This window comes from Pseudorasbora parva, chromosome 14, assembly GCF_024679245.1.
Source record: "Pseudorasbora parva isolate DD20220531a chromosome 14, ASM2467924v1, whole genome shotgun sequence".
Taxonomy (NCBI): domain Eukaryota; kingdom Metazoa; phylum Chordata; class Actinopteri; order Cypriniformes; family Gobionidae; genus Pseudorasbora; species Pseudorasbora parva.
Window position 1 is genome coordinate 22,483,060 of NC_090185.1, and position 27,151 is coordinate 22,510,210.

A 27,151-nucleotide genomic window follows, 5' to 3' on the forward strand; every position below is an offset into this window, starting at 1 on the left:
CATTTATATTTCATCTGCATCAGCATTGAGAACTTTTGAAATGATACGTTTGGCCATTAAAGTCCTCATGAAATCAAAATGGACCCTATTTACTTAGTAATTCATTCAGCAAAGTATTTTTTTTAAATGAATCATATAGATCCATGAGTGATTCATTAATAGAACCAATTTATAAGAGCCAATTGTTCATGAATTGCATTACATGGTGGTTGTGCTTTAGAATGATGTGTTTATCTGATCACACTGCAAACTCAGTTTAGAGGAAATTAAATTTGTTTCGCCTGTAGCTTCAGAAAACACTGACGTTAAGTGTCTTAAAACCAATATGTGGCGGCAAAAAAGCCCATAAGCTATTATTATTGTAAGGGCAACTTCCTAAGCAGAGGTTGTTTGAGTTTCAGGAAATGATTGAGCCGGTCTTTTGACGTTAGTTCTTGTGTAATCAAGTAGCCTTGCATTAGATTGGTTTCGTTTCGCTTTGCCCTATGTAACAAAACGCTGTCAAAATCCATAAAACAGAAAAGAGCAGCTGAAGCAAGCGATTGGCTCTTGAAATTTCAATAACAATTAACCTTTCGCAGACCCAGAGTGCAAAAATATTGACTTTATTTCTCGCTGGATGCCACGTTTAAGTTCTCAGACAAACACCCAACCGATCCAAGCGTCTTTGTTTCGTAAAACAGTCATTTAAGTGCGCTTGAGTCTTTAAAAAAAGGACAGCACAAGGTCAAACGCCATCCAAAGCTGTCCTAAAGGTGCTCTGATCTATTATCACAAATATCCTCGTTTTTTCCACTAGTTTGAATGCAAGAGGCGCCAGCTGTGGGGGATGCTGGGAGTAAATCATGCCCAAGTGGAAATGTCAGAAAGGGCCTTTCAGACGGGGTTGCCTTGAAATCGATGAGAGCCAGAATCATGTGGTTAATCAGCCCCGTGTTAGCACTCAGGAGTGAAGGAGCGGATCAGAGCCCCGCCGAGAGAGCGTTCTCGCTCCATGCCAAGAGGAGATCTCGCATACGCGTCCACGCTCTCGCACGCAAGGGCGACTCCTGCTGTTTACCTCCGTCAGAACTCCGCTTCAGTGCTTAAGTGATGTCTTTATGATAATATGACAAGACAGACGCACACACTCACTCACTCACTCAGTCATGCACTCTTTGGATGTGGTAAAAAGCAGCAGTCTGTTTTGATGAGGTCTGTGGAGGGCTCTCAGCCTCCTGATGAAAGCTGTCCGTCAGATCACGATCCGCTCCTCAGCTGAAGAAATACACGGATTCTTTCACCTTTTCCAGGTCGAAATCACCTAGAACAGAGAAGTGATGTGATTACAGGCTTTTAGCATGAAATATGTAACAACCTGTTTAGCGCTCATTAAAACTGCCATTAAATATTGCACTAGCCAATCACATTTTGTTTTTATTTAGTAATCACAACTTTTGTTTTTTGGTGTCTTAATTATTATGTGCTTTTTATAGCTTTAATTTTCAATACTTTCTAAACTATGCCTATATACACTTCTGTTCAAAAGTTTGGGAACAGTACGACGTTTTAATGTTTTTGAAAAGAAGTCTCTTATTTATTTCCAAGGCTATATTTATTTGATAAAAAATACAGTGGAATATTATTATAATTAAAAACAATGATTTTCTATGGAACTATATTTTAAAATTAAATGTATTCCTGTGATAAAGCTGAATTTACCATCATCATTACTCCAGTTTTCAGTGTCACATGATCCTTCAGAAATCCTTCTAATAAGATGATTTGATGCTCAATAAAACAGCATGTATTTATAAAAATATTTTGAAACAAATGTCTTTACTGTCACTTTTAATAAATTAAATGCATCCTCACTGAACTAATTATATAATTAAGAAAGGATAAATTTGCCAAAAGAACAATTTCGCATTACTGTAATATCAAAAGAAATAAAATGTATGACTGAACACAATGTCAACATAAATGAAAATTCAATAAATACTAAAAATATAATCTACACTTTAATTCTAATTTACAAACACACTTTAAAATGTAAATATTTTTATTATAATGCTACTAAGGACTCCTGTGCTATTGTGAAATATCAATTTAAAAATAAACTTCTTTCTATTTTCATATATTTTCAAAATGTGTTATTTATTCCTGTGATAAAGCTGAATTTTCAGCATCAGTACTCCAGTCTTCAGTGTCACATGATCCTTCAGAAATCCTTCTAATATGAGGATTTGATGCTCAATAAACTTTTATTGTTAATAATGTCGATTTCGACACAGTTTTTTGTTGAAACCATGACACATTTTTTCAGGAGTCTTTGATGAATAAAAAGTAAAAAATGACATCATTAATTAAAAAAAATATTTTGAAACATTAAAAAAAGTCTACCACTTTTAATAAATAAAATCATCTTAACTGAAAAAAACCCCCAAAACAACAAAAAAATATCTTAAATTAAAATCATGTCCGGACACAATTTCAGTTGAAAATAATTTAAAATGTAATATTTTTACTACGTTTTTTTTTCTTCAGGACAAATAAAAAAGCCAAAATAAAAGCATATACACGTATATATATGTGTGTGTGTGTGTGTGTGTGTGTGTGTGTGTGTGTGTGTGTGTGTGTGTGTGTATGTGTATATATATATATATATATATATATATATATATGTATGTATGTATGTATGTATGTGTGTATATATATATATATATATATATATATATATATATATATATACACACACACACACACACACACACACACACACACACACACACACACACACACACACACACACACACACACACACATATATAAATTATTTTACTGTCACTTTTAGTAAATGTAATCCATCATTACAGAACACAACTACAGAACTAGTTATATAATAATAATAAAAAAAATAAAAGTAATTATATTTTGCCAAAAGAACAATTTCTCATTACTGTAATATCTAAAGAAATAAAAAATGATGCCCGGACACAATGTCAGCATAAGTGAAAATTAAGCATAAATTAACAATCAATAAATACTAATATTATAATGTAAAAAATGGGAAAATTAGAAAAAGGGGGGCGGGGGCTGCATTTTCTTGCAAATTGAAACAAAAAAGTCCTTTAGTCTCTAAAATCTTTAATTTCAATTGGTAGAACCTGAAATCAACCAATACTGAAAAAATGGGGCAATAAACAATACCAGGCCACTCCATTTAATCACAATCCATTCGTCTCGAATCAATTTCATTTGTACTTGAAAACATGAAATGAATCCTACAGGGCATATAAATATAGACAGCACACTTAAGAAGGTCAGCAGCGGCAGACTTGAGCAAACAATCGTGGGTGGGCTACATGTTGTGCACAAAGGCACAAGACGTCACCTTGTTCTGAAGAACAGAGCAGAGGAAACACAAACGGACGGACACACTCCTCAGGGACACAATTTCATTAGTGCAAATAAGGAGGAGCGCTGGAAGAATACCAAGCGTGACTCTTCAATAGTATGCTCGCCTTTAATAGATTTTTCCGACTCGGTTTTCTATTTATTACTTATAATATTAAGCAGTATACACAGATATACGGTGAATGAATCATCATATTTCTTGTTTTTACTGACATTTTAAGCACGTTGTAAAAGCCCCCCTCAATATGGTCTCTGCTGAATCAGGGTTTAGATGTGCCAGGTGCGTGATTTTGCGAAAATGCGCTCATGCTGTCCAGTGTGTTTCCTTCCGGCCCGTGTTACATAAACAGATTAACCAGTCGACAGAATTAATTGTCATCAGTTTAATGACATCTATCTCGCTGATGAACATAAAATCACATGTGTGGTTCTGAGGGCCGGTGCGTCGTTACGCAACAGTGAAAGGCCGCCCTAAACCTGACAAGCTGTCAATCAGATGATGTCGAGCCGCTGGTGTGTGTGTGTCAGAAAGCGACGGCGATTAACTCACCTGTTTGAGGAACGCTGGACAGAAGCTGCACCATCTTATAGTATTCTTGAATCTTCTTTGGCTTGGATATAGCCCTGTGAAAGTAACAATTTGACTCAGTTGAACCAAACCTTATTTATTCATACCAAAAACATACACGTTACTAGATGATATTTGTTTGTGTTTATTGTATTTTATTCTAAATTCGTTTAGAGCACACAAATTATTTATTTTAGTTTTTAGTGTATTATTATTTGTGTATTATATCTGCTACAATGTAAAGATAATTACTGGTACCAGAATTTAAATATCACTGCATCCTTAGTGGCCAAATTGAATATTTATTGGCCAACATTGGACATTTAATTGTTTTTTTTTTTAAATTACAAATTTATTGAAATTTAATTATTTCTCAGCCCATTCGAAATGTTATGTTTTATTTTGGCTGCCAAGCAATTAAAATAACATTTTTGGCAAATCAAATTTGGCCCTAAAAGATCATTTAAAGACATCATTGTGTTAAATGAGAAATAGACATCAAATAGACATTACAATAATTTTTTTATTTTTTATATTCAACATAATTTATCACACAAACTTTTAAATGTAAATGATGACATTTTGAACTATACCTTCAATGGGTTTTTTATTAAAATGGAATTATTAATACATTTTAATAATAAAATGATCTAAAATGTGCCAGTAGGTGGTGGTAAATGAAGTAAATGGCTTCATTTTTGTTGTTTATAATCTTATGAACCGAAAATCTATTCCAGCATCATCTTTCAAGTGGATAGCGTTATACAATATTAATTTGAATCTGGTCTGGTCTCTTCCACACAAATATTTATTAACAAACAGATAAAAGAAGTTATATTTAAAATATTTTTAATAAGTACATCCAAAACATAGAATATAAATGCACTTTCTGTGATGTAGAAGAGACAGTTATACATCTTTTTTTTTGTGAATGTGTTGGTGTTAAAGCTTTTTGGAATGGGCTATGTACCTCTCAGAAAACAACAAATGCCAAAATATGTATTAACACCTTTTATATTATCTGCTTTATCACAATCCAAATTCTCATATTCAGTACATTGTTAATCTGTTTATGATTCTTGGCAATTTTTTGGGGTAAGATCCCGCAACTGTCTATTTTTCTAGTAGACTATAATTCCTATGTTTTGTCTTTGATGGGCATAAAAAACTAAAAAATCTTTAAAAAAAAGTCAAAGATTGCTTTCAATGTTTAATCTTGTATATATTTCTTCTTCCCTCTGGCGCACTTTTATTTGTATAATTTTTGTGATCTTTGTCTTGTTTTTTTAATGGTTCCTCTTATGTACTTCTTACATTTTCATTTTTTGCCATTAATAAAATCAGAACTTGGATTCATTCACAAACAATACACCGCTGTGTGTTTTGCTCGAAGGCTTTACAGGGAATATTTTAACTGGCAAAATTGAGCAAAAACACAATATTGAATATGGCAACATTAACATCTTATTTATTGATCCGTTTTATAAATGTAATATAACATTTGCACTTGTGATATTCGGGACAAAAACGTGACTTGCCACTTATCGCTTAACTATATCACTATATGAGACAAAAATATATCTTACATTTCAGTGCCATTCTAACTGTATTCAATAGGCTACATAATGCAGAAAGTAGTTGACCCGCTTCATGTTCGTCATTAATCAACTGTATGAAATTTAGGATGACCTACGTAGGTCTGGGGCGGGTACGTGAAATGCATTGATAATTTGAACTCGTTATTTTTCCCCATAGCTAATTCATTAAATCAATACGTTAAATCGACAGCCCTCGATTCTACATTTTATTTTCTGTATTAAAAAAAAAAAAAAAAAAGTACAGATTTAAAAAATTAGCCATTTATCGGTGATCTACCTTAACATGATACTTCACCTGTCAATATTTGATATTTAATTCAAAATGCTAATTATATACACAATTTTTAGTAGGCATCAATTTGCCTAGCATATCAGACATTTATCAGTTATTGGTATTGGCCCTACCGTGAAAATGACTGTGTTTCTGGCGATTTTTGATAATTAATTCTAGATACAAGTGCGTATCAATTGTCTTCAAATTGTACAGAATTATAATATTGGACATTTATCGATTATTTCCGAGAAACAGGAAGATACTGTAATTATTGGTAACGGCCAGAATTTCAATATCAGTACTCTGAATGAAGTGGTTAAATAATGTTTTATTTTTTAAACATTTATCAGTATCACCTGACATTTGACATTTATTGGCTGACATTTTATATTTAATGGTTTTTGCTGACTCCAAATTAAATTGCATGCATTAAAAAAAAAGTAGCATAGATGTATAATAACCGCCATTTATAGGATGGCCTTGATGTGAAAATGATTATTTGTTGGCTGATATTTAATATTTTATCGATATTAGATCGATATAAATATTCATTTTAGTTTTAGAGTATATCTTTCTTTAGTATAGAGTGGTATACATTCATAATATTGACATCAGTTTATCAGTTATTTGCCATTTAACAGGAGAAAACTGTCATTTTTGATATACCAAAGCAGTTAGCAGTTCAGCAGCTAACCACTATAAGTAATAGTTAAATACCATTTAGCAGTTAAAAACGGGCAATGTGCAATGAGACTTACGGAGGCCTGCTGCAATACTTCAGCAAAAGAAACTCGGACAGCTCCTCTAGAATGGGCTGACTATGCAGAGCCACAAACTGCTCACGACACACCTGAGGAGCGACAAAGAGCACTCGGTCAATCATTACGCACACTAATGCGCCCGCTTCAATGCTATCTCCCTCTCGCTTCCCTTTTCTAATGCTTTTCACCGACGTTTCCCCTCTCCCCTATTTGAACTTTCCCATTTTAAGAGGAATCTGTGGTCACAAAAGCATGTCAGGGAAAGACTCGCAGACAATGGAGCGCTCGCAGAAGGAGAGGATGGGGAAAGATAAAAGTTTCAATTCAGACAGCTGAATATGGTTTAAGGGAACAGATGGAGCTCTAAAGCTTCAGAAGTTCATTGTAAAGTGTCACATGGAGGTGAAACTAAAATGAAGGTGATTGTAAAGTACAGCCATGAGGGCGAGTAAATGATGACATAACTTTCATTCTGGGGTGAATTATTCCTTTCAAAATGTAATCTGGGTCTAACACGGAGCAGTGGCAATAAAATATAAAAGCTAAACTAAATAAACTTTGTTTTCGAAGATAAGTCTAGCTAATGGCAACTTTCCAAAAAATGGAGCAGTTGAGAGGATGAGAGGTATGGCCATCCGGAAATAACCCATGCTGACAGCGTTGGTTATTGAACATACGGTGAACTTGGCATGCAAACATCTGGCCGCTAAGCTGACATGGTGGCTCCGCTCAGTCATTCCTGCTGAAAGAATATGCATTGAAAACCGCTCTGTTCCTTACACACCCGGTTCATGGTGTCCACCGTCAGAGCATGGGTCCAATAACAGTCATGGACGGACACAAACGTGAGCCCAGCCCTGCATGTTTGAGGAAAACAGAAGATACACCACTTGAACATAGAACATTTAACACAACAATGAATGAATAATAATAAACATCAATAAATACTGTCTGCTAATGTTATTTTGAATATATATTATTTTATAATTAATATCATATGCAATGTGAAAATGTGTAAATAATTGTGTGAAAATGTGTAAATAATTAATTATTATAATTATCATCATAATTATTCGTTTTCAATATAATTTTTTTATATATTGTTGATAATATTATTTATCAACATATTTAATGATGATGATAAATATTATATGCATATATTATCATCAATATTCTTAATAATAATGAATACTGTTGTAATTATTATTCATTAACATTACAATATATATTTTTATTACATATATGCATTATGAATACTAATAATACATAATAAATAACACTAACATTAGCTATTGATCCGTCAATATTATTTATTGATCATGATAAAAGATTAGACTTTCGGTCTTAAGAATATATTAGTAAATGTTGAGATTAATATTAACATTAGATATTGATCCGTCAATATTATTTATTTATCATGATAAAAGATTAGACTTTCGGTCTTAAAAATATATTAGTAAATGTTGAGATTAATATTAACAAGATTAATAAATGCTGTAGACGTATTGTTCATTGCTAATTAATTTAGTTAACTAATGGTAACAAATAAAACCTTAATGTTAAGTGTTACCAAAACTATTCATAATGCATATATTTTTTATTCTGGTCTAATGATGCTATGATTTTCATCATCAGCTATTATGATGTCAAAAACAACTTAAAACTGCTCTGCATATAAAACAAAGACTGTATGATTTGTATCATATCTGTCAGAAAAAGGTAATATTGGTCACTATTCTCAACCCTGGGTAGATGTAAACTCTTTTCAGTTTAATTTTTTAACGTTACAAAGTTCTCTAGTAAACAAAATCCACAACACTTGAAAGATTTTGCGACTGTTCAAAGCTCATTAATATTAAATGAGGTAATCACAGCTCATTAATATTAAATGAGATAATCCCTGTTAAATATATGATTGGTTGTTTGTTGCTAAGCAGCCTGTTGTAAATGTTCTGGAGGCAAATAAAAAAGCAGTGCATTTAAGGTGTCCTTAGCACAGGGTCTAAAAACAGCATTTAAAGAGCTTTTGAGTGTGAGATGAAAAACAACAGACGGCTCGTCACCTGTAACAATGCAGTGATGTCAGCATCATGTGCGTGGAGTCCAGAGAGTGGATGAAATTAGGAGGGAAGGCATTTTTCTGCTTCATGCTGTCTGGTTTCCTAAATAAAACAAACACACACACAAATTCTCAGTCGTGCTATGAAGGGAACATGATTTTCTCTCAATGTAAAGCACACATGGCTAATTAAGGCCGGCGTTGCCAACTTCACGCTGGGCCATACTTACACCTGTGGCGCCAGGAGCCATACATCATTGAACAGGTAGGTCAGTCTTGATTATTATCCACACAAGACACACAATGAACATAGAGCACCCGCTAGACCGGTAAAGAGTAATGTGTGTGCTTATTAGGGCTGAAGATATTTCATTATACTGCTCTATATCAGACAAAAAAAAGTTCTGAATAAAAAAAAAAAGATACTTTAGGTCAGATCCTCTCAACTTCCGCCATGAGTATAATCAAATACTTTATATGTAGGAAGAGTCGTCACGTCACTGCAGCTACTGTTCAGGTTGCTATAGAAACAGGCAGTGTTCTGAGATGCGTGTTAACGATTGAAAAATTTTAGAGCGTTTAGAAACAAATTTATGAGACAGTTGTCAGATTTCATTGGTGATTTCAATATGAAATTGAATCATAAGCTTGGGGAACAGTTTTGGAGAATTTGATGTTCCCCTTTTAAAAAGATAGGAGCTGCACTTGCATGCCCAAGGCATTTCAAAGATGGCCGCCGATTGAAATGACTTGTCTTAAAGGGAATTCGGCATTAAGTGGTAAGCCCCTTTCTGAAGCCTGTGGGTTTAAATTACACTACTGTGGTTTGTGTATTGGTTCTTAAGGCTTAAGATTACATCAGAGATTGTTGTCGTTTGTAGGATCATCATACCACACTGATCAGACATTCCACAACCTAACAAACAACGAGTGAACATGTTCAGTTGGCTGAAAACAAACCCAGACCAATGGCAATAGACAACGATAGGGATAACACACTGATACAACAAACTTGGGGGAGAGAGAGAGAGAGAGAGAGAGAGAGAGAGAGAGAGAGAGAGAGAGAGAGAGAGAGAGAGATTCATGAGACTCAGACGTCATGCCCATGGACCGTTAGCTGAATGTTTGATGCATATGGCACACTTAAAGGGTTATTTCAGTGATTTAGCATTAACCTTTGTTTTTAATGTGGGTCATTAATGTAGTAGAAATGTGAAATTATTTTTGAATTTGGAGAACAGACACTACAATTAGAAACTGAACATGTCAGTTCAATAAAGTGTGAGTGAGCCGTTTGAGAGTCATGGCACAAACGCATCAGGAGTCAGATTACATTAATCACGAGGGCTGAGGTAAGCGCGGCCGCGGCATACATTCACAGCACGTGTTCAGTCTGGCCGAGCGCTGTGAGTGTGCGATTCCACCCCCCATACACGGGTTGAAAACGTGGAAATAGCTCCCTCTACTGGCTGTAGGGGGGAGGGGGAAGAATGACCATTCGAATTTCCTCCGGGGTATCTACTGAAGTATCTACTGATCTACTGGTATCTACTGATCTACCAAGACTGGTCTCCCACTGAAGCCAAGCAGGGCTGAGCCTGGTCAGTACCTGGATGGGAGACCAACTGGGAAAACTATTTTGCTGCTGGAAGAGGTGTTAGTGAGGCCAGCAGGGGGTGCTCATTCTGCGCTCTGAGTGGGTCCTAACACCACAGTATAGTGATGGGGACACTACTGTAACAAGCACCGTCCTTCACGCGAGACGTCAAACCAAGGTCCTGACTCTCTGTGGTCATTAAAAATCACAAGTGTCCTTCGGAAAAAAAACAGTAGGGGTGTAACCCCGCATCCTGGCCAAATTTGTCTGTAGGGTACATCATGGTCTCCTAATCATACTTATATTGATTGGCTTCATCGCTCTCTCTCACCTTCATTCTTCAGTCTCTCCTCCAGCAATCAGTTGGTGTGTGGTGGGCGTTCTGGCGCAATATGTCTGCCGTCACATCATCCAGATGGATGCTGCACATTGGTGGTGGCTGAGGAGATTCCCCCTTCTATATGTAAAGCGCTATATATAAATATAACAAATTATAGTTATTTTTATTATGTCAGACCTTGGCCAATGAAATGTCCTTGGTCAATGAAAGACCAAGTCCAGACCTTCGGTCATAGGTCTGGCTACTCAAGACCTTCACAGGGGGTCTACTTCACAGAGCGACACTGTGTGCTGGAGATCCTTTCTAGGAATTCAGAGAGGGCTTTAGGTCTCTGGCCACAAGAGAGCTGCTGCCATCATCTTTATTTCATAATTTATTCAGGTCTCCTCATTAATGAGGGTCTATTCAGCCTCTAATTTGAGCACATGAAGGATCTTTGAATCGGTCTGTGGTCTGGTCCCCATGGGCGTGAAACTCCGATCGGGTCTTCACTTTAAACTTGTTCAAACAAGCTTCTTTATCCACATCCTACCTAGAAACAGGCCTCTGGGAAATCAGAGCGCTTGTACTAGATCAGCTTGAGATTTCTTTCAACACCTAGACGTGTGACTGACATCTGGTACACTGTCATCGGAGGTACATATCTGAAGATCAGCCCTTCAGCTTGGTCTGCATAGACACCCAAAGACATTTCTCAAAGCCTGAGAGGGACGTACAATCGCAGTGGCGGCTGTCGGTCTAACCATGAGTGGCTCTTTGCCGTCTCTGACAAACGGGAGATTCCCTTTTCGTCACCCCGGCTTCTGCTAATGTAATTCCTGCGATAGTACAGGTTTGGTGGTCTGCCACAGGCAGTGATAGAGAAGTACAAGTGAGGCCCATTTTAAGAGGTTTTTAATCATGTCCTTGCGCCTTTTGGGGGAAGGTCAGCGAGATAACTGCCATTTGAAGTGGTGTGAACCAAGCCTGGATACGCGCAGCAAGGATTGAAACCGTGGAATGAGGTGATCATATTAAAACAGCAGATGATTGCGTACAGATTGAACATTTGGGGCTTAATTCTGAAGCACAGAAGTGTTTGTTTAATAAAAGATGATGCTGACTTGAGAACATATGGCAAAGTGGCGGATGACGGTGCATTTGTTTATGCATGGAAATTTAGTAGAATAAGCAAAGAGACTGCCGACACGCACACAAAATGTTACCAGTGAGGCTTAAAGGGATATTTCACAAAAAATATAATTTAGTCATATACTCACTCTCATGTTGTTTAAAACCAATCTGGCCTTTGCTATTCTGTTAAAAATGTACTTGTCACTCTTATAATAAATGGGGGCTGGAGTTTCAGGACTTAGCACATTGACCACTTTTATTATACTTTTATCTCCTTTTAGAAACTAATATAACAAAGACAGACTGAAATTAAACTAACATGCATTTTTATAACAAAGAAAATAACTAAAATGAAATTCATTTTATATTGTTATCATATACTCACACTTTGTAAGTCCTTCCCTCACAGGTCAAAAAGACAGAAAGCCTTTACCTTTAAATTACTCAATTTTATCAATATATAATACATTTAAAGCACATTCTTTCAACTTAAATTCAAAATAACCATTTCACGCATAACTGTAAATTCAGCTCAAAATTTCTCACATTGGGTGTCTCTGCCAACCTCTTGTGGAAAATAATATAACGTGATATTTCATGGCCTTATAGCTATATATGCAGCAAATTATCTGTTCTGCTGCGTCCTAACTTCAAGTTTTTTCTCTTCAGAATGCATTCGGATACACATGTAGACATTATTAAATAATTTATTGGTAAAGGTTTAGTTTAATTAAAATGTTTAGGTTTCTCTACTTATACTGAAGCCTTCATAGCCTTCCATTAATTCCTTAAGGGGACAAATTGACTCATGAGGGAAGAATATTTTTTTTCCCCTTTTAATTTTTTTAAAACCAAAAACTTCTCAAAAAACAAAAACAGGTGTGTATTTGTGGTTCAAGTGTGACAAAAGTCTTAATGTCTTGGACCACTCCGATGATGAACACTCAATAATTTTTTTACAAATGTAAAAAATTGGGTCAAAATGACCCATGGGAAAATGAAGGTTAAACCAATATGACCATAATTATGTTTAATGCAAATTACAGACTTAAAAAAAAGAAAATAATTTACTTGTCGTTCTTAAAATTAAGGCTTTCATATGACTTAGAACTTAAGAGTATATGAACAGCTTATGATACATTTATGGTGCTTTTGTTTCCTTTTTGAATCATTTTAACTTCATGGAAAAGAGAAACTAGCACATTCTTCAAGATATCTTTTTTTGTGCTCCAAAGACAGAAAAGCTTGAAACAAAAAGAAAGATTTTGAGTTTAATATGAAAATTATATGACAATGTATAATATTAAAATGATACGTTACATTTAAAAAACAACATAATCCTAACTCCAATAAGTCAAAATGTATACTTGGCCTGAGATGCAAATGCATGTTAACAGATGATAAAATGAGCGTTGATGTTCATTCATTGTTCATTCTGGGAAGACCTCCATTCAGTAAATGACATACAGGATTTGCAGCGGTGACATTTCAACACGAAATGCCACTCTTTCTCATCTGAGGGACTTTCTGCTTCTTTCATATCCTCCAGGGGTTTCAGTATATGATAATGAATTCTGGCCATCTACTGATGGGCCCAGAACAGCGTCAAATGCTTGTGAGACATAGGCGCAGCCTCTAGGTGTTCATGTTACTCAAACAATTTACTGTTAAGCGCTACCATTTAACTGTTTAATGTGCTCTGTGGTGTACGGTGCAATGAAAGTGAAGTGACGTGCAGCCAAGTATGGTGTTCAATACTCAGATGTTGTCACCCATCCAAGTGCACACACACAGCAGTGACAATTGAACACACACTGTGAACACATTCGTTCATTTTTGGGTTAGTTCACCCAAAAATGAAAATTCTGTAATTAATATCTCACCCTTTTGGCATTCCAAACCCACAAGAGCTTCGTTCATCTTTGGAATACCAATGAAGACATTTTTGATGAAACCCAAGAGCTCTCTGACCCCTCCATAGACAGCAATTTAATTACCACACTCAAGGTCCAGGAAGATAGTAAAAACATTGTTAAAATAGTCCAGTGGTTCAACCTTAATTTCATGAAGCGATGAGAATACTTTTTGTGTGCGATTTCATTCTAGCCTGTATTACAAACAGTGCAGCGCTCTCGAAATCTAGGGCAGCCGATGCGGTTCACATGAGCATGCATGTGATGACACGGCAGCTGTACTGTATTTACAACGTAAACTGCGTAGGAGACTTGCACAGGCTAGAATGATATTGCCGCATAAAGTGTTTTTTTTGATTGTTGCTTCGTAAAAATATTGTTAAACCACTGGAGCCACATGGACTATTTTAACAAGTTGTAATTAAACCGATGTCTATGGAGTGGCCTGGGAGCTCTCGGATTTCATCAAAAAATATCTTCATTTGTGTTCCAAATATAAATGGGTCTTACGGGTTTGGAAAAACATATGGGTGAGATACTGGAAATAAACACTAAATTATTAGCCTGGGAAAACCCAGTCAACTTCCGGCAAATTTAGATTTGCTCTGCAAGTCGTCTGGCAAAGAGCCCATTCAAACCCATTTCTAATCCGCCGAAATTGCGGCACCAAACAGAAATGCTGGGGCGGGCTTTACACGATGACAGCGCAGCGACGGTGAAGCAGATTTTGTACATTACAAAGATGGATGCCGCCGTGGAATCGTTCTAATCAGTAATCGCACCAGATGTGGATTACCACGGCTACTTTGAGGAGGAGGATGGGGAGTGTGATCACGTGCTAACACCACACAGCAGCTCTGGATCTGGCCTTTCTATGATTATTTCCTCAGACTAGGTATCTGATCATGTAAAAAATGTAAATAATTGTAAATAAATAACCAGCGTAAGTATGCTCAAGTCTGAAAATGTTCTAACACATCTGAAATTACTGAATTTAAATAAAGTTTGTGAGACAATTCTCCAAAGCTTCTTTTACAACAACGGCAAACATCATCAGAGCCATTGCAACATCTTCCTCGAAATCACAAACAGAGAATTGCTGTCTAAGATGTTTCTCCGTCGCTCTGCATACATCACCATCCGTTGTTGGTGACGCCCATTTGGAAATTATTTGTCTTTGAAGCTTTGCCAGACCATAACTCAGTTACTACGGAGAATGGTCTGGTTTTAACCAGGCTACTAAATTATAGATCCGAACCCTTGGTTTTTATGTGGAAATCCTTGAACTTTTTTTTTATTATACTTTTGTGCAGGGTAATCCCTTTTCCCATTTTAATTAAAACAATTCAATACAATTTACTTTCACCAAGATTCAGAGGCCGAAATATTGCTCAAAATCTCTTGAAAAGATAGAAACATCATTCTAATTGCCAAATGAAGTCATGTAAATGAAACAAATAACTAAAACAAGTCAATACAGGGGTCAAAGTAAGGGGGATGTACTTACTCATTGGCATCATGGCTTATATTGATGCTCAGATTCTGTATGCTGCTCTTGAGCTGTGGAAAACAAGAGAAAAAGAGAGAGTTTTTTTAATGAAAAAAAGAAAGCAACTACAATGAAAAGAAAAGCTTGTGTAGCAATGTCAATACTTGTTAACAGGGGGAATCCTTGTGTAAAAATGCACATTAGCTGTGTTAAATAAGATGTTACACTTAGTTGACCTTTATTCAACTTACCACTTTGCCCCTTTCATAAAAATCGACTTGTATGAATACTGCAATCAATATTCAATACCAGACTGACCTTCAAGATTCCTATTGATCCTTCTCAATGACACTGATACAAATTTGAGCGAGTCTCTTAATCCGGGACTGACCAAACAAGGGCAACGTTCACAGACCCCCCCCCCCCCCCCCCCAACCACTAATATCGACGCAAGACAGGAGCTTTACCTTAGTAAAGGTAAGCATCCATCACATAGGCAGTGAAATTGGGCCACTACCCATGAGTGAGTGACTGCACTAGGTATAGGAACTGTCAGTGTCAAGGGTGCTTCCATCACGTTACTTCTTTGATTAGTCTCTGCGGTGCCCCAGGAGCCCATCCCAATGTGGCTCAATTCAACGGAGAAGAGCAGGATGACAGGGAGTGAAGTCTCGGACAGTGATGGATGGTGATAAACAAAAGAAAAATCTATAGAAAATGCTGACGGGTATGGTAAGGTAAAAGGTTTTGCTGCTAAATCGGGGTTGCACCAGACTGCAAGTTCATTCCGAAGTGAAGGGGCATAACTAGGGGAGGAAATGTTAAGCGGAAAGGGTTAAGGTGTCTATTCTGGATTTCTGATTTGGGCAACTGGTGTATGGTGAAACGAGTCATGAGGCCTTTCAGTTGCAATGATTTATGAGTCCATTAAGGCTCATTAACAGGAACAAGAAAGTCAAGGAGACATCGAGCTAGGTGAACCAGGCCTTTTGACATGGAAAGAGTCAACGTACATCCTCAAAAGCTCTTGGAGAAAACCTTACTTCCAATGGGACTTGTATACTCCTTGTCTACTGGTTCAAGTAGCATAACGGAAACTTATGATGATGGGAGACAAGACCATAATAAGCTGGCATTATGCTTGGTCAGTAGAAAAGGGATTTCTATTTGAACTGCAATGACTCTTGGTTTGGACACCTGCCTGTCTGTTTGCTGCTCTTTAAAAGCTTCTATTTGTTCTTTAGTGTCATCTCTTGAAGAATTGAACAAGATGGCCACCTATGAAAGACATGAATCTATAAACCAAAATGAGTATTTCGCTGATATGTTAGCAAAAAAAAGTAAAAGAGGGATGACAGGAAATGATTGAGAAAGCAAGGGTGAATGAGATCGGGAAAGTTACGGTGACCAGTTTTATGCATGTGCACGAGTAAGCCAAAAAGGAAGCATCTAGCTTCCAAGCTTCCAGCTATCCACAAAGTTGCCATCTCTTTTATTGGAGGCATCCATCTGAGCCTCAGAGTAACACTCTCTAATCTTTCAGCGTCCTCAAGAGAGAGGCTCTGTACCATCTGTGACCTCTTGCGTTGTTAAGTCCACTGGGAATATTCTTGAAATATCTGCTGTATTCATTAACGGTTCTACAAAAACAACTGTTTTGGCGAAAGATCAATTAAAATGGATGATTCATGCAATGTTGCCCTGCACAACCCTGATCAGACATATAAAAAAAAAAAAAATCTTGAACATTCTAAAGCACCTCACTTTTGATCTGACTTTCAGAAGAGGCAAAACTTTGGATTTGGCCAATTAGCAGGACGTAGAAGGCATTTTGGGTCATAAAAGCTTAGCAGGGCTTGACATCCTTTTGGGATCAGACTGTAGACAGGGAACACCACAAGAACCCCAAGGGAAATCATATTTCCTTTTTTTTCCAAGGGCATCGCAACAATTTTGCCACTAAAGCAAAGGCTACAAATGATTCCCCATGGTTTTAATCCCCGCTGGTCCTTTTCCTTACAGAATTACTGTTTCTCCTCAACTTTGACATATAGCCTGTGAAAGAAAAATTTCAGCCTCCAAAAGTGACCTCTAAACTGATTAACAGCAAACAATCACATTAGCGAGCTTTACTGATGCACATCCCATATCTGGTTCCCTCCCAAGTGTATTTTCTTTTCCCCTATCAACAGTGCACAGTGACTGAATAAATACTGCCAATTTCACCCTAGCTTATTTGTTTACTTTGTTACGATGGCATTACGCTCCCATTTCCCTGGCATCTAATTAATACGCCATTTCCCATGTAAAGAAAGATCAAGGGTGGGTTGCAAGAGATTGAATCACAGAGAGGTGACCTCAGCTGAAGTGTCTCATCGCTGCTGCGGGAGAAAACGTTTCCTTGATTACATTTGAAGTAGGGGGCTGATATTAATACTGATTTGGATTTTCTTTTGGCTTTAAGAGTCATAACGCAGAAGAAAAACACCCAGATAGGTTACGAGGAAAAGGTTTTATATAACTTAATGTCAAAATGTTTCAAGCTCCTTTTCTTTGAAAGTTAAACACCTTTTTAATGCGAGTCCTAAGGTCAACTTAAAACAGATTTCACAATCCACTTTACTTTCACAATGTGACATTTTCAAGAGAAACAGGATATTCAAGGGAAAGAAAACTGGCATGTGACTTGCATTTTGCCTTTGGAAATTGACTGGATTGTGCTACATACTAAAAACTACTTCCCTCCTAAAAAACATGCCAGTATTGGTTGTGGTTTAAAGTTTTTTTGGCTTTTAGTATGAATAGGTTAGCATTTTTGTTATATATAAGCTAGTGTTCTCTAAAACAATGATAATATTTTAAAAAACGTAAGCATTCAAAACTTACAGTCCAGAGACACGACAGCACAGAGCGGAACAAATGTGCGAGTCTGCACATACCACAAAACATTGGATCCTTTATATTTTGCACATCATTTATTTGAAAATTATGGTGGAAAATAAATATTTTGTCACCTAAAAAAAGCAAGATTTCTGGCTCTCACAGACCTGTTACAACTTCTTTAGGGGGCTCCTCTGTCCTCCATTTGTTACCTGCATTAATGGCATTCATTTAATAAAAGACACCTGTCCACAACCTCAAACAGTCATACTCCAAACCCCACTATTGCCAAGACCAAAGAGCTGTCAAAGGACACCAGAAACAAAATTGTAGACCTGCACCAGGCTGGGAAGACTGAATCTGCAATAGATAAGCAGCTTGGTGTGAATAAATCAACTGTGGGAGCAATTATTAGAAAATGGAAGACATACAAGACCATTGATAATCTCCCTCAATCTGGGGCTCCACACAAGATATCACCCCGTGGGGTCAAAATGATCACAAGAACGGTGAGCGAAAATCCCATAACCACACAGGGGGACCTAGTGAATGACCTGCAGAGAGCTGGGACCAAAGTAACAAAGGCTACCTTTGTAACACACTAGGCCACTAGGGACTCAAATCCTGTAGTGGTAGACGTGTCCCCCTGCTTAAACCAGTACATGTCCGGGCCCGTATGAAGTTTCCTAGAGAGCATTTGGATGATCGGAAGAGGATTGGGAGAATGTCATATGGTCATAAGAAGTGGCTTCGTAAGAAGCATTTAAAGGTCCTAAAGTCTCCAGATCTCAACCCCATTGAAAATCTTTGGAGGGAGATAAAAATCTGTGTTGACCGGCAACAACCTCAAAATATCACTGCTCTAGAGAAGATCTGCATTGAGAAATGGAAAAAACTACTAGCAACAGTGTGCAAAAACCTTGTAGCGATTTACAGAAAGCGTTTGACCTCGGTCATTGCCAACAAATGGTATATAACAAAGTATTGAGATTAAGAATTTATTTATTTTAAAGTTTAAAGTTTATTAACTTTTATTATTGACCAAATACTTATTTTCCATCATAATTTGCAAATAAATTCTTTAAAAATCAGACATGTGATTTTATAGATTTTTGTTTTCTCATTCTGTCTCTCTCAGTAGAAGTGCACCTATGATGAAAATTACAGGCGCCTCTCATATTTTTAAGTGGGAGAACTTGCACAATTGGTGGCTGACTAAATACTTTTTTGCCCCACTGAATGTCCCGCCCTGTCTTCCTGTTTCAGTTGAAATTACGGCAACAAACTGAATAATGCTGCATTCCAAGCACTTCAGTGGGCCTTAAATAGTTCTTTCAAAATGAAAAGTCATCATTTACAGACCCTCATTCATTAAGAACCTATGACTTTCTTTCTTCTGCAGAACAAAGAAAATAATTGGATAAATATTGAAATGTTGGAGCAGTGAAACATCAGAAACAGCAGGTGTACATTTCCGTCACTGGACCGGAGAGCAAGCGCTGGCTAAGAGATGACCACAGTTAACAGTTTTACTGAGATTTTAGGGTTTAAACTGCTTGAATGTCAGGTTTTTTTCCCACCAAAATCAGAGTAATCAAGCTGACTTCACATTCATTATCTCGTTTGTGTTCCACAAAAAAAAAAAGTAATAGGGGTTTGAAACATCTCATGTGTGAGTAAAAGATAAGATCATTTTCATTTCGACCAGGGATGAGTATTAAGTAAAAAGGGCAGGTTTTAATTCTATAGTGAATTTGGTATTCCCTATCTGAAAGAATAAGAACATTTGATTTCATGTTTAGTCTGCGATACGGTCTGCACAGAGCTTAATGCACCTCACGTACCAGGTTCTTTGACCCTGTCAAACAGTTGAGCCTCAATCACAGGAAAAATCCTCATTAGCAAACTGCACTGTGCGCGGAAGACCCAGACACGTTAAAACCACAAAGCTGACGATCTGCCAAGTCTGGCAGACCACTACGGCTTCCCCTCAGACATAAATAACCCAATATGATAATGAAATGAAAACTATAATAAAAGCGATAAAATGGGTATAAAAAGGGGGCTGTAAAACTCATTCTTTAAACAACACCATTAAGGGTCATTAAGATCCATCATGCCGGTACATACATGCAGAGAGCAGTACGGCGAACAGGTGGAGGAGAGCTGTGGCTCAGTGGTGATTAATAGGGGTCTTGATGGTGCTACATTAATCGGGTCAGTGTGACATTTACAAGGGAATTGCTAACCCCTGGTGTGACCACCTAACGTGTCTCCAACGGTAGGTGAAATAAATATAGACTTGTTATAATGTGGTTGATGGTCTAAAGGGGTGTTGGACATGATCGACCTTGGACCGTGACCCATCAACTGAATGTTGAAGATAAAAGGGTCTATGATTTATGAAGAATGACTATTAATGGACCTAGTGGCCAATGTGATACATCACAACATGGACCACTTTCAAATGCTGGCACGATAATTCTATCCCTTAAAGTAAAACATGCAAGGTGGACGTACAGACCTCTGGAGAAAAAAAGCAGAACGTTCTTTGTGACAACTCAACAAATGGGGGACATAAGAAGTTTACGTTTTCAGTAGGGGTGTCCCCGACTAAGGATTTACACATTCGAATCAGAATTTTCGAATCTCTCTATGGTCGACCGATAGTCGAATCATCTATGTGTGTGTAAACCATAGACCAGAAAAAAATAAACGGTAAACGGGTTGAGAAGGGCAGGACACTAGTCAGCAGGAGGCTAAGACTATTTTTATTTTTCTTTACACATGGCACACAGCCACCACTTTTAATAAAGTGATCAAAACTAGGCTACACTACACACGTTCTCTCATAACATTTAAAAGCCGCGATCGAAACACAGATCATCACACAAATATATAAAAGAACATTTTGATAAATACACCTAAAAAATACCTGCCTAGAGAGGAAAAGAACACTTTGAGTGTGTTTATATGCACGTTCTTAAGTCGATTGTGCCTAAAGGGGGTCGCACACCGGACGGAAGCTCAGCGCCGTGTCTCAGGTAGGCCTATCTCACACCAGGCAGACGTGAACATTACATACACGCAAGCTCAATTTTGAATCGACTTCTGTCAGAAGAGCTGCACAATGACGAGTGTATCTGGTAGCACAGGGTGAAATCAGTATGTACATTCACGATTTGAGAGAAATATACATTTAATCGCCGCTGACAGGCGTCGAATGCCGCCATCAGTGTATGTGTGTTCGGATTTTAAAGGCGCAGCGCATCCGGTGCGAAGCTCAGTGACCTTAAAGGGGCGATCGCTCAGTGCCGCGACACGTCTTTATAACACTAATATTGAGCACCCCCATATTGCCAAAATGGTATGATCCTCGTTTCATAATACCCGAAGATTCGACCATGAGATCAGTGGTCGAATCCGGTCCTGCATATCGATGCATCGAATCTTCGACTATTAGGGGTCACCCCTAGTTTTTAGTAAGGCCAATGTTTTTATGGTACATTTATTAAGTGGCCCATTATAATAATTTCAAAATTATGATAAATAAGCTGAAACATTTATATTGGCATGCCATATTAACATGCCATTAATGGCCTTCACACCTCTTGCTCAGTAAAAGAAAAGGGCTCAAATGGTGAAGAATTTATGAGGGAGCTTAGGTCCCTGATTAATGATGACCTTCATCAGATATTCCATATAAGTCCAAGAAAATGTCATGACCTACATTCATTAAAGCGGGTTATGATATTTAGGACCAGACCGTGTACACTCTGGACTTTTTTTTTCAGATTGTGGCTGAAAATATAAACAGAAGCTGCAACTATAACAGACTGGATAAAAAAATAATATTAAATTATTATATAAATAATAATTATTATTATTATTACAATTTACAATAACATATAGGCTCCTACAATTTTAGAATATAAAAAAATGTCAAAAGAATAATTAAAAATATAAAATTGTGTTATTGTAAAAATATTAATTATAATGATAATAATAATAATAACAAAAAAAATGGCAGTATTATATAGTCATGATATCTGCTTTGGGTTCTGACCTTAGATGTCAACATCTTGCTGCATTTGAAAAAGGTCAAGTGACACTTTTACAATGCAAGAACCAACAATGGCACCTTTACATCAGCAGAACCGCACTGAGGACAACACAGGCCATCAGAGAGCTATTACACACTAGTTCCATTGCCTAGATACGCAGACCAGAGGGATGAACGTGAAAAGGCCAGACACGTGACATTACACATATTCCCTGGAGTGATAGAATAACGAATGGGTTCAGTACTTAAAAACTCTATAGGAATGAAGTAGACTTACAGGCACACCCATGTCATTCAAGTCCAAATGACATCAGCTGTACCCATTTGTTGGCAGATGTCATTTGAATTTCAAAGGCAGGGAAATATTAGCCAGTGTTTGAATATTCATTTAAACGCTGCAGAAAAAATGCCAGCACATTAAGTATGAAATGCACTTGGGTGTGTCTTCAACTATAAGCACTTTTTTTCTGTGCACCTTTAGAAAATGAAATGAAATTGTAATTTCCATTAAATCTTAATTGTGTTTAACAGCATACTGTGAAGGAAATTGCATTTTTAACATTTTAAAGGGATAGTTCACCTAAAAATGAAAATCCTGTCATCATTCACTCACCTTCAAGTTCCAGACCTGTATAAATATCTTTGTTCTGCTGTACACAAAGGAATATATTTGGAAGAATGTTTGTAACCAAGCAGATCTTGGCCCCCTTTGACTACCACAGTATTTTTGTTCCCACTATGGTAATAAATGGGGGCCGAGCTGCTCGGTTACAAACATTCTTTAAAATATCATCCTTTGTGTACAGCAGAACAAAGAAATGTGTACAGGTTTGGAACAACTTGAGGGTGAGTAAATGATTACAGCATTTACATTTTTGGGTGAACCATCCCTTTAATTTCACTGTCAGCATTTTTTTGTTTCAATAATACATAAAATTACATCATTCTTTCACTTACATAATTTAAATAAATCACAAGTGAAATTTACCTTGACTTCACTTTGGATAAGATGCTATAGATGATTGTCAAACAATAAATACTGAATTAATTTATGCACATTTCAATCTTTATTTTTTTAGATTATCATTATTTGAATTGGTGTAATTAATAAATTATATACTATAATATATAATATAATTTCATATTTTAAAGGGGTGATGAACTGAGGAATCAACTTTCCCTTGAGCTTTTGATATAAAAAAGGTCATGGTAATATAAGTAGATCTTGTAAGTTTCAGAGCTGAAAACTTCCTTGTTAGTCAAAGAAAAGCTTTTATAGACACCAGGCTCAGCAAACGGTCCTGTGCTTCGTACTGCTCAGCAAACGGTCCTGTGCTTCGTACTGACGTCAGTGCGTGACGTAATGCCGCCTCTACAGCAACGTCTAATCCAATAGTCCCGCCCACCGACTCATGGAGGGCTCGTGCTAGCTGGCCAACAGCAATAAATGTGCAGAGGAAGATTAAGATATTGCGCTATTCCTGGTTGTGGAAGAACACAGTCGCTGCATAAGCTTCCTTCGGATCCTAATATTAGGAATGAGTGGTTAAACTTTATTTTGAAGTTCCAGCTTACGTGGGGGAGACATATTCACCTTATTTCACTGCGGAATCAATTGTAAACAAATCTCCAGTCGATACTGGATTTGGATCCGACAGGAATGGTGCATCACACATGTGAGTAAAACTTGTTTTTATATGTGATAGTACTGCATCGTTTTGCTTATGTGTACGTGTCTAACAGAGCATAACTTTAGCACGCATGGGCCAGGGCTCGCAAAGCCCAGCAGGCTGATGAATCTCATTATATTCCGTTCTTGTTCTGCTATTCTCTCTCAAGTTGACATCTGAAAGGCGGCGCACGTGTATGTGTGCACGTGGTTCGCGCTTAAATCGTGCGATCGTGCGGGCTATGTGTAATATAAAAATAAGAGTCCAATCAATCGCGTGTCGATGAGAAATAAAACATTGTGTTTGTTTGATAAAGACGTTTACGAGCCCTGAGGTCGAGATAATTATTATGGTTGCTTCTCCCTTATTCTCTCCTCTCTCATGTCACCGAACTGACAGGGGAGCTTAAGCTCATTAAATATGCAAATATTATCCAATCCTAGCTGTGGGTGTTTACTTCCAAGTATCCAGTGCTGCACGCCCACCAAAACCCAGCATTTTGGAGAGAGTCTCAAAACCAGTTTAGAAAATAGCCTATTACCTATTAGTTATGATGTTTTTGAATGCAAAAACCACACAGACAGCATTAGTTGACCTCAGAAAACACTATAAAAAAAATGAAAAATGCCAGTTCATGACACCTTTAAGAAAATCTGGAAGTAGGACGAAAAACCCATAACATCTATACATAAAAAGCATCTGAAAATAATTGATGAAAGTATAACAAAAGGTCTCCAAGACTAAATGTGACCTTCGTATGACCAACAAATAATATATAAATACACAATAAAAGATTAAAAAATGCAAAAAATATTATTATTATTATTCAAAATCTACTTTTGCTAATTAATTTAAGAAATTTCACAAATTTAAGAATTACCTGTTTATGAATCTTTTCTTTTATTTCTGTAAAAGTTCTTCTTAAATTAAAATTGGAATTAAAATAAATAGCAGTATTTGATATATAAATCTGCATCTATGTATATATTTATGACAAAGTTTCATGGTTAAAGAAATTCTGGAAGTGGGACAATAAAACCATAAAAGCTATACATAAAAAGCATTTGAAAATAATGGATCAAAGCATAAAAAGTTTTTTCAAAATCTACATCTGCAAATTAAATTGCCTAAATTTAATAAACACACTGTTATGAATCTTTTATTTTATAAATCTGCAAAAATCTGCATTAAACTGAAAAGCTGTATTTGATACATGTATATAAACCTACTTCTCTCTATATAAAATACTACATCAATACGCAGCTTTAAACTTTTAGTGTAAAAATGGTTTAAAAGTTTAATCTTATGGAAGCTTGTTTTTGCCACTGAATAATTTTTAATAAAAAAGGTAATTGTGACTTTTTATCTTGCAATTCTGAGTAGAAAAAAGTCAGAATTGGGAGATATAAAGAGTCACATTTAAAAAAAAAACTGTAAAAAAGTTACTACAATTACTTTTATTTTATTTTATTTATTCTGTGGCAGAAACAAGCTTCCATAGAATCTAGTATTAGGCATTAGGACGCACCCAGCAACAGCAGCAAGAGAAAAATGCTCAGCGGCTGTGACACAGACGGGTTGCCAGATGCTCTCTGCTGGATCCCGGCACACACTACAGGCCACCGCTGTGCCGCCTCAGCCCTGTTGCTGATGCTATCTGACAGCCGTTCAGGCCGTCTGCATGCAAAACCTCTGCCGCTTTATTTCATTGTTTCACTCCCAGCTGTACAAGACTTTTTTGACAAGCAGTGCTACTGAGATTTAGGTTGTGATGGAAAGTGAGGATGAGCACGCCTGCTGGGCCGTGAGAGGTTAGTCAAAGACCTCAAACGAAAGAACTTATGTCTTTCAGAAAGTAGAAAATGAATCTAGTTTCTGTTCAAGTGCAAGCCTGGCATTTGCAAACAATGAAACAAGTGATCGACCTTACATTAGCAAAATTTAGTTTGTCGAAAGTCTGAAGAAGCACAGCTCACAAAGTCACTTTCAAACCAAAGAGCTTTCTCTTTCTTAACATGATAAATATGCATGACTAACTCTAAACAGCTGCGAAATCTGCATGTTGAAATCCCTGATTGCGTGAATTTATATTTAAATTATAGGAAAAATTCACCAAACAATGGCAAATGACTGGCCTTTAACGTGTTCTTGATGACACCCAGGAGTGTTCATGATTTCATTTGTTCATTGAGTCCTTTTGCCACTACTGATGGATTATTTTCAGCATTTACAGTGTTATACGTCATTATTGGGTTAGTTTACACACAAATGAAAATTATCCCATGATTTACTCACCCTTAAGCCATCCTAGGTTTATATGATTTTCTTCTTCAGCCAAACACAAATCTGAGTTATAAAAAATAAAACTTGGATTTTGAAGCCACAAAAAAGCACATCCATCCTTTTTGTAAGAAAAATATCTGTATTTATAACTTTATAAACTATAATCACTGGCTTCCGGTAACGGTTGTACACAAGTCAGATTCCAGCGGAAGAGTGAGGTGAGGTGAGAGTAGACGCCTCTCGCGGTTTAAACTAATAGGACTGGGCAACAAACTTAGGCTCCACTTCTCTTATATCTAAATCATCCGACATTGCTCTTTAAAAAATCTTGTTTTAGACTTCTAATTCGTGACCGGAGTTTCGTCAATACGCCATGCGTCGGGGTCAGAGCTCAGAGTCAGCTGAAACTCTGCTTGTGTACGGCCGTTACCAGAAGTCAGTAATTACAGTTTATAAAGTTATAAATATGGATTTTTTTTTTTTTTTTTTTTTTTTAAAGTGCATCGCTTTACTTTAGAAGGCCTGGAGTCATATGGTTAACCCAACTGGAGTCATATGTTTTACTTTTATGATGGATGGATGTGCTTAATTGGGCTTCAAAATCTAAAGGTACAATTCACTCCCATTTTAAAGCTACACTATGTAAATTTTTTAGTTTATTCTTAGCTAAAAACACTTAGTTCTTTCAAAAATGTATGTGCTCGTTAATGTATATTTACTTCTTTCAAGTAATAAAGTATTCTCGTAAGTTTATAATAAGTCATTGAAAATACATACGGGTGAGGGGTTCGAATGCCGGTCGCCATGTTGCCCCTCCATTTTGAAAGTACATTAGCCAATGAGGGACATACCCATAAATTCAAGCTTCGCCTTTCGCGTTTTAACACTCAATGGCACCGTGTCGAATGTAAAGAGGGGGATTGCCATGTTAATCTTGGACTAAATCGGCCACCGTAGGAGTTAAACCGAAATCAGAATTGAGAGGAACAGAAACTAATATTCACTGCATGGTCATATACCTTTACACCGCTACTAAATGGGGGAAAATATCACACAGAGTAGCTTTAAAGCTTAAAGCTATATATTTTTAGTATTACTCAGATTGTGTTTGGCTGAAAGAAGAAAATCATATACACCTAGGATGGCT

General features: G+C 36.8%; 1 protein-coding gene across 1 annotated transcript in view; it reads right to left on the minus strand.

The window, feature by feature from the left end:
* Window positions 1-584: 584 nt before the first annotated feature.
* polrmt (polymerase (RNA) mitochondrial (DNA directed)) overlaps window positions 585-27,151 on the minus strand; it is a 63,272-nt gene continuing 36,705 nt past the window's right edge. Inside the window, exons 16-21 of the mRNA XM_067415903.1 lie at window positions 15,127-15,179; window positions 8,661-8,759; window positions 7,382-7,454; window positions 6,595-6,686; window positions 3,947-4,020; window positions 585-1,303 (exon numbers count right to left, since the gene is read on the minus strand). Of these exons, the coding sequence (XP_067272004.1) occupies window positions 1,254-1,303; window positions 3,947-4,020; window positions 6,595-6,686; window positions 7,382-7,454; window positions 8,661-8,759; window positions 15,127-15,179 (441 nt within the window). The 3' untranslated portion in view covers window positions 585-1,253. The remainder of the gene's footprint in view (window positions 1,304-3,946; window positions 4,021-6,594; window positions 6,687-7,381; window positions 7,455-8,660; window positions 8,760-15,126; window positions 15,180-27,151) is intronic.